At 41.1% G+C, this 11,380-nt stretch overlaps 1 protein-coding gene and 1 long non-coding RNA gene across 2 annotated transcripts in view; one reads left to right on the top strand and one right to left on the bottom strand.

Moving 5' to 3' along the window:
• LOC111731245 overlaps positions 1-2,367 on the top strand; it is a 13,322-nt gene extending 10,955 nt beyond the window's left edge. Inside the window, exons 2-3 of the long non-coding RNA XR_002777024.1 lie at positions 2,125-2,131; positions 2,288-2,367. This is a non-coding gene — a long non-coding RNA (uncharacterized LOC111731245). The remainder of the gene's footprint in view (positions 1-2,124; positions 2,132-2,287) is intronic.
• Positions 2,368-5,325: 2,958 nt separating this feature from the next.
• The window catches only part of NLRP7 (NLR family pyrin domain containing 7), a gene marked incomplete at its 5' end in the record, with an annotated part of 24,247 nt that continues 18,192 nt past the window's right edge, over positions 5,326-11,380 (bottom strand). Inside the window, one exon of the mRNA XM_023522735.1 lies at positions 5,326-5,638. Coding sequence (XP_023378503.1) covers positions 5,326-5,638 — 313 coding nt within the window. The remainder of the gene's footprint in view (positions 5,639-11,380) is intronic.

The raw sequence follows: 11,380 nt of genomic DNA, 5'->3' as shown, positions 1-11,380 counted from the left end.
AGCAGTGTCTTACTCTAAGCTGAGTTTGGAGAATTGCCTTGAACTTGCGACCTTGCCTTTCTCCAAATCAGTGGAATATTAGAAGGTGGTTATTTCTGGCAGAAAAATCACCGAAGCCAGGGTTTCTCAACCTTGGCACTGTTAAAATCTGGGACCGGATAATTCTTTGCTGCATGTGAGTGGAGGAGGGCTTCATTGTGCATTGTAAGGTGTAGCAGCATCTCTGGACTTTACCCATCTGATGCCAGTTGTGACCAAAATGTCTCTAGACACTGTTGGGGGAACCTGGGGGCAGGAATCGCCCCCAGTTGAGAACCACTGGGCTAGAGAGAGATCCAGGAGGCTAGCTTGGGTCTCAGAGCAGTATCCAGGCAAGCTCTGAGCTAGATTCTAGGACTGAGAGTTCGGATGGGAGGTGAGGCAGAAGATCTGCTGGAGACAACAGACCCCAGGCCAGATCTGACCAAGACGGCCCTGTGAGTACCACTCACCCAACCTCCTCTGCTCCGGGGGAGAGGGGTATCACTGAGCTCTCTCCAGAGCCCTCCAGCTCCATAGTAAGAATGGTACTTTACTGGTCTATGGGAAGCCTTCTCTGAGACGTGCATTGTACATGTGGTCTGGACACTGAAGTTTTCCAACACAGAGTGTGAAGCCCCCCTGCCTTGGTCCACGATGAAATGTTTCTGGCTCTTGCCTTGGTTTGTCATAAAATGTTCCCTTCTGGCTCTCTCTTCCTTGGTCTACGATGGAATGTTCTGCCTCTGGCTTCCCCCTCCTCTCCCGCCTTGATCTAGGATGAAATCCTCCACTTCTGGCTCTCCTTTGGTTCCACTTTGACTCCCCCATTGGCATCTGATGGAATGTTCCAATTTGACTCTCCCCTTGGTCTATGATGGAATGTTTCTCTTCTGAATGACCTAGCCCAGCGTTGTCACAGACCTTCATTTGGAATCTGGAATCCAGGTGAGCTGGAAGAGAAGATCTAACAGGTATCCCCAGGAAGAACCTTCCTACCCTGAATCTCCACGGATTTAACTCCCCATGCCACTCTCCCTACTGAGACTCTTGTACAAGTGAGCTTGAACCCCAAGGCCAGCTCCACAACTGCCTCGTGCCAAGCAAGAAGGGGGTTAAATGAACCATGATGTTGGGGGATGGACTCATCTGGGGCCTGAGTTGCTGGCTCATGCACAGCCCTGGAAAACAAGCCCTGTTAGATCAGCCCCAAACGGAGAGTTTTCTTCCTTTCTGAAGCAGGATAGCCAGCTACCCACCCCTTCTCTGGGGCGCAGCAGGGCGGGGAAGCAGGAGCTGCGATTCTGCAGGCTGTCAGGCCCTCTGGCCCCTGCAAAGCTGAGCTGTGAAGGGACGGAGGCTGGTGGAGGGCAAGTGGAGTGACAGGCTGTGGGGAACCATTCCTCGAAACACCATGAGGTGGACATTTTGACGCCTGCTGTCCAGAAGGAAGAGAGAAGAAAAAGTAAAGTCTTTTGGGGTCTTCATTTACCCAGCAGAGAAATCCAGGGAGGGTGGGCATCCTGGAGACATCACATCTGACTAGAAGCTGTTCCTACTTTCATCCGTGGTGGGGTTTTCAACCTCAGAATGACAGAATGGTTCTTTGCTGCCGGGGCTGTCCTTGTAGGGTGTTCAGCAGCACCCCTGGCCTCTGCCCACTTGGAGCAAGCAGCACGATCAGCTGTGACCCAAAAAATCTGAAATAGTCAAGTCTAGAGAGACAGAAAGCACATGCGATGCATGGCTTCCAGGGGCTAGGAGAGGTGGATACAGAGGGGCCGCCTAACAGAGCAGCTGGGTGCCCTTCTGGGTGATGGAATGTTCTGGAACTAGATGGTGGTTGGTAGTGGTTGCACAACTTTGTGAATGCTCTAAATGCCATTGAATTGTATGCTTTAACATGATTAAAATGGTAAGTTTGATGTTATGTGTATTTTGCCACGATAAAGAAATAAAATGTGTCTAGGCATTGGCAAGTGTTCCCTGAGGGGCAAAATCGCCCCGGGCTTGTGGACCACTGTCTTGTTCTACAGCAGTGAATAAATAAATCGGGGGCTGGAGAGTTTCTCACTCTCAGTACTACTAGCTCTTTGTTGGAAGGAGGAAGAGGGTGTCCTGGCATTTGTTTGTACATTTGGCAGCAACCTTGGTCTCTACCCATTAGATGCCAGGAGCACCCCCTAGTTGTGACAATAAAAATAACTCCAAATGTTGTCCATTGTCCCCTGGGTGGCAAAATCACCCCTTCTGAGAACCACTTGAAGAGGATATTTCACTCAAATGGCTAATCTTATAATCAGCTCTTTGTTCTACTTCTGTAGATATGCTTGCCGCATAGGCCAAAGGGCAGGGTGACCTCGAAATTAACTAAAGATTCATCTTCCTTTTTGCTTATTCTGTCTAGATAACAGATATATTGCCTGAGTTCCTGCCTGAAAACCTCACGCTTTGTAACTCTTTGTAACTGCCTGAGGACAAATTAACCAATCAACACACATGCCAACTGGCCAAATGTAACTGCATGGACAAGCCCTATAAAAGCAAAGTTGCATCTGAGCTCAGAGAACAGATCTTCAGAGTGCCAGCTCTTCTGGGACCGCCTGTATAATAAACATGAGTACTCCAACTCTCTGAGTGGTGCTTGGTTTCTCACCGGTCTGATTTTGCAACATTTCTGCAAGACACTGATCTATACAGTATCCTAAACTCTATGCCTTTTATTCCAAATTCTGTAAGACTTTTTAAATTTTTCTGTACAAAGTGAGTTATAAGACAAACCACAATCTTTACAATATGATGAATGATGGTTTCAGGTCACCGCTGCTTCTTAGAGGCTTTGCCACATCAGGGCACAGAGTCCTCTGGCTGTGTTTGTTTCTTATTTATAAAAAGAAAAAATAACATGATTCTTTTTAGGGGGAGACTTCTGCAATGTTTCAATCAAAATGTACTTGAAATATCCAGTAGAGGGTCTGACCCAGACAGGGTTTTGTTTTGTTTTTTTATTACATATTAGTTTCAGATATACACTACATTGGTTAGTGATCCAGACATTTCAATCACAACCAACCTCTACTACATTTGTCTCTGGTTTTTGTGAGAGTTCTTTTAATTAAAAAAAAATGTACTATGAGCTTTGTGCTCAAGCAGAACCCTGAATTTTGACTCAGCCCCACCTCTAATTACTTGATCACTTCTCCTGATCCAGACTCAATTCCTCCCCCTGATAGTCCCTTAAAATCCTTGCCTTTCCACATCCCACTAACCACCCTTATGCAAAAGCTTGATTTAAGTTGATGTCAGCAGGTGTCACCCCAAATACCATAGCAACTTGAACATTTGAGATTTATCTTAATAAGCACCTTAATAAACAGATTTATCTTAATAAGGACGGCAAAGCTGGACAGTAAAAGAAATCGGGTCCTTCATGAGATCATTGAGTGACGAAGTTAAGCCCTAGTACCTTCATACTTGAGTTACTAAGAGTTATGTGTCAATTTGTGGTGTTTATCTTCTAGTTGCCCAACTCTTTTTCAACTAAGGTGATACTTAACTCACAGAATATAGCACAGAAGGGGAAAGGGTGAAACACTAAGAAATATGGGAGATAAATGAGGAGACAATATAGAAAACGGAAGACAATATGTAAAGAGATAAAGGCTGAATTTTTTTTCTCCCCAAAATTCTGAAACCCTAGCAGCATAAAAGGAAATACTGTGATAACTATGTATAGTGCCAGGTAGGTACTAGATTAACTGGGAGATCACTTTGTAAATTATGTAAATATCTAACCACTATGCTGTACACCTGAAACATATATAATATTGAATGTCAACTGTAACTGAAAAATAAAAAATTTTAAAAAACACACAAACAAAAACTAGGGATAAAAGGAAAGAAAATTTGTGCATAAATACATTAGTATTCAAAGAGAATTTCTCGACAACAGCCAGAATGAAAGGAGTGACTGGCTACAAAGACATGGCAATAATGAAGGCCAAACCCCACGGAATAATATCCTCAAAATGCAGAGGGTTAATAACCTTCACTTTTGATTGAAAAGCAGGCTATCATTATTCAAAAATAAGGTTTTAAAAAGATATATTCATCTTACCTAAAAATTTGAAATTTAGGGGTTTTATAGTTAGAAGTTAGCAGGTAAAAACTGTTGGGGAGAAAACTTCACCAAAATAAAATGTTATCCTGAATCCAAAACAAAAAAATTTTTTTGTCATTTCTACCTTCAACCTAAATCTCTAACTCTAGGCCACTGTTTTTATAACCAGGACTTTGATCACATCCCATATTGTTATGGGCTGCCCCCACACACCCATGTATATCAACATGGGACCACGTAAACAGTCTTATCACTCACCTCTGGAGTTTGGTGGAAAAATTAAGAGAAAATGTCACTCACTATTGTCTGTGCCTAAGAGTTAGTGCTAAATGGTGATCTTGAGTTGTTTAATTTTTTTAAAGGAAGTTCTGAAGTAGCTTTGCTGCCTTTTCTGTGGTTACAAGCAATAGTCTGAGGATAACCAAGAAGGGCTTTCTTCTTCATGGCAATGGATTATACACAGAATTATCGAAAGTTTAAAGCAAACAGATGCGGTCAGGTCTGTGCTTCATCAACAACAGGATTAGAGCAAGGGTTGGAAAATGATTGCCCACTGGCCAAATCTAGCCCATTGCTTGTTTTCGTAAATAAAGTTTTATTGGAACACAGCCATGCCCTCTCATCCTCATATGGTCTCTGGCTGTTTTTACACTATAACAGCAAATGTGAGTTGTGACAGTTACTATATAGACTGTAAACCCTAAAATATTAGCTATTGGGCCCTTTACAGAAAAAGCTTACCAACTCCTACGTTAGAATATCATAAAACTGAGTAAGAAAACCATGAACTGCACTGATTATGTAGACCCATCAGCCTATAATTAAATTAGGCCAAGAAGTACCTGAGCTAGGGTAGAATATAGGAAAAAATTCTACCATCATCTATGAATTTCATAATGTTTTTTCCTGGACTACGTATGCCGTAAAGTTTACACTGTTAGCTTTGGGGCATGTTAATAAACACAGCTTCAAACATAGTGCTTTGCCTTTTATTATTCTTGCATCCTTGTGAAAGATAACAGAATTCTGACATAAAGTGGGTATGTGATTCGTGCAGAATTTACCGTAAACCAGATAGTGAAAGCCAGTGCTCTGTTCTATGTTTTGGCACAGTAATTAATATTTGACCCTATAATCTTCATTAAAGAGATATCATCAGAAAGACATTTAATTGCTAGAGCATTATCTCAGAGCATTGAGGAAAAGAAGTCACAGTACGAGGACCTAGTTGTTCTGGAAGCCTCACAATCAATGGTCAGTGTGGGATTGCTGTCTTTCACTTCCTCCAACAGCATCTGCATTTCCACACTAGAACCATCCATCTTCAGCCTGAGCATCTTTAATGGGCTATTGTTCTGTTTTAAAGCCTCAAAGAGCACTATTATTCCATTCTTCCCGAAGATATTCTGGCCCAGGTCCAGAGTCTCCAGCTTCTGATTGCTTGTGAGGGTGGATGCAAGATCCCGAGAGTATAAAGATGTGATGGAGCAGCCACAGAGCCTGTTGACAAAGAGGACAGATGCTAAATCACTTGCCAAGCAAGTTCTTGTTCAGAACCTACCATGTTGACAAGCACACTCAGACTTGCTGGGGACCAAGTGGTGAAGAAATTAGGGGGGAGGGTATTTTTTCCATGGAACTTATTTTAGTGACAATGGCTATCAGGATATGTTGCATTAAAGACAGTGGATAATGGATAAATTATTAGGATAACTTGGCCAGAGATAAGGATATTAGGTAGGTTTATGATAGTCAGTGAATTCCTCATCGGGAAGATGTGAGAAATAAAAACCTAAAGGCAGGCAGGGAGTGAAGCATTATGGTCACTGGGGGGAAGGAAATGGTGTAGCTGAAACACCAATCTGGGGGAAGTGGAAGGAGGGCTCATAACTAATAAGGGTACCCAGTAGGGTCTTGCAGGCTACTGTAAAAAGCCTTCAGATTCTATCTGCAGTGACATGGGGAGCTTCCAAGTATTTGGAAACATAAGTGCTGTCATCTGGCTTCCAGCTGGAGAGGGACCTTGGGGTGATGGGTTGAGAACAAACTACAGGAACTCAAGGACCAAAACCCACAGACCAGCTCAGAGATCATACATGTGAGAGGTGGTAGCCCAGATGAGAGCATTAGCAGTGGAAGAGCAGGGAGTTGGTCATCTTCCATGTATCGGGAGGGAAATGCTTCCACATGGTCTGAGTGTCAGGTATGAAATAAAGAGGAGTGAAGGATCATAAGCCTGAAAGTCAGGGATTAGAAGGGTTGGACTGTTTTTGTTTTTGTTTTTGGTGGGGGGGCCGACAGTAAGCTGTGTTAACTATGCTTTACTAATACATGATATGTCATCACAGCTCTCCTTCCATATCTGTTTCTCAGAGACTTCCTTCTGAACTAAAGGTGCCATTGCAGGTGGAGGACAAAGGAGGCACTACTTAGAGTAGATACAGCTTAGGCAGGCTTCTATAGAGCCTAGTGAGCTGGTTCAAGCCACACTGACCCTTCCGCCATGTGTCCTGAACACTGCACCATCTGCACATCATCCTGCTGCTGCCCTGGCCACTATGATAGGCACTGGAGACACAGAAAATGATTTGATTCTTCCCCAAAACAAAATTTACAGTGAGTAAATGAATGAATAAATTCTGGTACATCCATACAATAGGGTATGATTCAGCCATATAAAGAATGAAGTACTTACAATTGCTACAATGTGGATAAACCCTGAAAATATTATAATAACTGAAAGAAGCCACACAGACACACATAGACACATACACACATATAAAACACATGAGTCCATTTATATGAAATATATAGAAAAGGTCAATCCATCAAGACAAAGCAAGCAGATTGGTGGTTGCCAGGGGCTAGCGGAGGGAAGAGTAACTATTCATGGGTTTTGAGTTTCCATCTGGAATCATGAGAATGTTCTAGAACTGATAGTGGTAGTGGTCATACAGCATTGTAACTGTACAAAATATCACTGAGTTGTGCACTTTAAAGTAGTTCTTCTTTACCTCCATAAAAGTAAATTTTTAAAAATGTATAGTTCCAGTGATTGGGCAGCATAATGCTACCATCGATTTATTATTTATTACAGAAAACAGCATGCTGCAACAGAAGTCAGTAGTTCTCTCAACTATCCAAACTGGTCTGTTCTCCCCCATATTAACCTAGGTGAGAAGTGAAATATTAGCAAATAGCTCTGAAAACTGCAGTCTCGGTGCTCTAGTCAGAAAAAAAGAACAACAGTAAGAACAAAGACATTGCAGGCAGGACCTGAAGAGGCTGATTGAGTGATGTAGACCAGTGTGAGGAAGAAAGCACAGGATCTAGTTAGAAAGATGGGAAGAAGCACAGCCACAGAGAACATGCTGGAGCTTGGTAACAAACATTGATTCACATGCTTGTTATATAAAAATATACATTACATAAAAATGTACAAGGAGGTTGTAACTCAGCAAATATACTAACTGTACTTTTATAAGAATAAACCTTTTATCCTCTCTGATTAAAGAATTGTCAGAGAGGAAAAAACATGGCAGAGTGAGAGACTTCCCCAGATCTTTCCCCTTGAAACAACAATAAGCTGAACATCTAAAACTTAACAAAAAAACACCCAAACTGCACACCAGCATGTCTGAGTGTGGGATCTGCACATAAGACCTACTACAGGTCAGAACCCTAGATGTCAGGCAGTGGACTGGGAGATAAAGAAACTACCTCTGGCAGTCGCCAGAGCTCCCTGTAGGAGGAGCGGGAGGGGTGAAGGTGCAGTGACTTCCCTGAACAACCCTGCCTGGAACTTATATGCAGCCAGCAGCAGGGCCCAGTCATCAGGGTAGAAAGCAGAGAAGTGGGGCAGGACCACAGAGAAACAACAGCTGATTTTTACCGGCCCTGGTTGCAAAACCAAGGCTGAGCCGAAGCCCCCAACTCCTAATCCAACAGGCCCCTCACCCCATATCCTCCAGGACTGATCACCACAGAACCCCAGGAGAATCTGAGCAAACACTGCTGAGACTGAAGCCTCTGGCAGCCTCTGGAGCTCCATGAAGGAGGAGGGGGAGGGGAAGTGAAGGAGGGGAGAAAGAGCAGTGAGTTCATGTGTCAAGTTCCCTGAACAGCCCTGCCTGAGAAAGTTGCAAGCTCCCCGTGGCCTGCTGGTTGCAGGGCCCAGTCATCAGGGCAGAAAGCAGAGAAGCGGCCAGCAGAGAAACAGCTGATTTTTACCAACTGTGATTGAAAAACCAAGGCTGAGCTGCAGCCCCCAATCCCCAACTCAGAAGACCCCTCCCCCCATACCTTCAGAGATGGAACACTGCGGAGCCCAGGGGAATCTGAGCAAATGCTACCAAAACTGTTGCTAATACTGGCAGGGACTGAAACTGAGGGTAGCGAACATGATTAAATATCTATCAGAAAATATAAACTGATTTTTAAAGCTTTATGTAAAGCAAGGATCCAAGAGGCTTAGACACCACCTACTGGAAACCAGAAGAAAAGTGCCTTCTTTGCAACAGGCTAAAGAGAGACTTTTATATAATAAATCTTCTTTCTGGGAAAAAGCAGAATACATTTCCATTAATGCCAGGCAGAAAAATAGTCCATTAAACACTGTGAACAACCAAGGTGACAAGGCAGCTCAGAAAGAAAGAGAAAAATCTCCAGAAAATAAAATTGCAAACATAGAAATATGTGACTTAAATGACAGAATTCAGGATGGCACTTCTGAAAAAACCCAGTGAGATCCAAAACAACTCAAATAAAAAATTGCAAGAATTGAAAAAACAACTAGATGAGCAGAGCAAGGAAACTGAATCACTCAAAAAGAACCACATAGAACTTCTGGAGATGAAGAACACACTGCAATAGTTGAAAAATGAAACAGCAAGCTTGGGAAACAACAGAGTCGACCAAACGGAAGAAAGGATAAGTGATATCGAAGACAGATATCTAGAAATAAATCAGAAGGAAGAAGAGAGAAACTGAAGAATGAAAATTAATGAAAGAGAAATTCAAGAACTAGCTGATACCATCAAGAGAGGAAACAATAATAATGTGCATTATCAAGGGCAGGGAAAAAAAACAGGGATTAGAAAGCAATTTCAGACAAACAATGGATGACAATTTCCCAAATCTAAGGAATGAGGTGGAGCTCGGAATTCATGAAGTCAACACAACACCCAATTATCTCAACCGCAAAAGTCCTTTACGAAGACACATTATATTAAAATTATCAAAAATCAACGACAAAAGACAGAATTCTCAAGGCAGCCAAAGAGAAAAAAATGGTAACTTATAAAGAAAAACCCATTAGATTATCCTAGGACTTCTCAGAGCAAACCATGCAAGCCAGAAAGGAATGGAATCAAATATTTAAGCTATTAAGTGAAAGAAACTTCCAACCTAGAATAATTTATCCAGCTAAGCTCTCCTTTAGATATGAAGGAGAAATAAAGACCTTTCCAGGCATACAAAAATTGAAGGAATTCTACACTACGGGAAATACTGAAAAGCGTCAGTTCACCAAAAACAAAATGAGCAAAAGAGTACATAATTAGGAATAAAGTGACTATCAGGCAAATAGAAGCATAAAAGTGCAACCCTTACTAAGAACAGAGCATTATAAGCTTAAGTAATAAGAAGAGAATTGTTATAACAAGATAGTAATGAACATTCAGCATACATAAAAACAAATTGAGATAACAATGACTGAAAAGGAAGAGATTCAAAGATCCAAATTCACAAAGGGGAATGGAGATAAAGTACATGCAGAAGAAAATGGATGACTGAATATATATAACTATAATTACATATTCATAATGGTAACCACACGCCAAAGATTCAGAACCAAAGTATATAACATAAAACAAGAGGAACCAGAAGGAAAACCCACAAAAGCCAACCAAAATAAAGAAAACAACACAAGGACAAGGAAGCAATGGAAACACCAAACTACCAGAAAGAAAAAGATAAAATAAGAAGACTTCATACTTCAATAATCACCCTAAATGTAAATGGATTGAATTCACTAATAAAAAGGCACAAAGTTGCAGAATAGATCAAAAAACAAAACCCAACCATATGTTGCCTCCAGGAGACACATCTCAGCTCCAAAGACAAATATAGACTCAAAGTGAAAGGGTAGAAAATTATATTTCAAGCACATGTCATTCAGAGAAAAGCAGGAGTAGCAGTACTAATATCAGATGAAATTGACTTCAAATAAAAAAGGTAAAGATACTGAGGGACACTTCATAATGATAAAAGGAATCATGTGCCAAGAAGACATAACACTTATTAATATCAATGCTCTCAATCAGGGAGCCCCAAAATATGCAAAGCAATTACTAACAGAACTAAAGAGAGAAACAAACTGAAACACTATCATCGTAGGGGACCTAAAAACCCCACTGTTGGATATGGCCAGATCATCCAAGAAGAAAATCAATAAGGAAATCACACCCTTAAATGACACATTAGACCAACTGGACATAATTCATATTTACAGAGCCTTCCATCCCAAAACAGCTGCTTATACATTCTTCTCTAGTGCACATGGAATATTCTCAAGAATTGACCACATACTGGGACACAGATATAGCCTCAACAAATATAAGAGGGTTGAAATCATATCAACCATATTTTCTGATCATAATGCTTTGAAACTAGAGATCAACTGCAGGAAAAAAAAGATCAAGAAGAACCACAAATACATGGAGATTAAACAGCATGCTACTGAAGAATAACTGGATCACAGAATAAAAAGAGAGATCAAGAGATACATAGAAACAATGATAATGATAGTACAACAGATCTAAACTTTTGGGATATGGCAAAAGTGGTCATAAGAGGAAAGTTCATATTACAGGCCTATCTCTAAAGACAAGAACGTGCCCAAATAAACAACCTAATGCTTCATCTTAAAGAACTAAAAAAGGAAGAACAAATGAAGCCAAAAGTCAGCAGAAGGAAAGAATAATCAAAATTAGAACAGAAATAAAATTGAAAAGAAATAAATGCAACAAAAAGCTGGTTTTTTGAGAAGGTTAATAAAATTGAGAAACCCGTGGACAGACTCACCAAAGAAAAAAGAGAAAGGATGCAAATAAAATCAGAGATGAAAAAGGAGAAATTATGGCTGACACTGCAGAAATACAAAGGATCATACAAGAATACTATGAAAAAGTATACAACACCAAATTTAATAACCCAGAAGAAATGGACAAGTACTTAGAAAAA

The sequence above is a fragment of the Pteropus vampyrus genome, unplaced genomic scaffold (genome assembly GCF_000151845.1).
Source record: "Pteropus vampyrus isolate Shadow unplaced genomic scaffold, Pvam_2.0 Scaffold357, whole genome shotgun sequence".
NCBI lineage: Eukaryota > Metazoa > Chordata > Mammalia > Chiroptera > Pteropodidae > Pteropus > Pteropus vampyrus.
The sequence above is the reverse complement of the archived record's forward strand: the minus strand, read 5'-3'. Positions and strand labels throughout refer to the sequence as shown.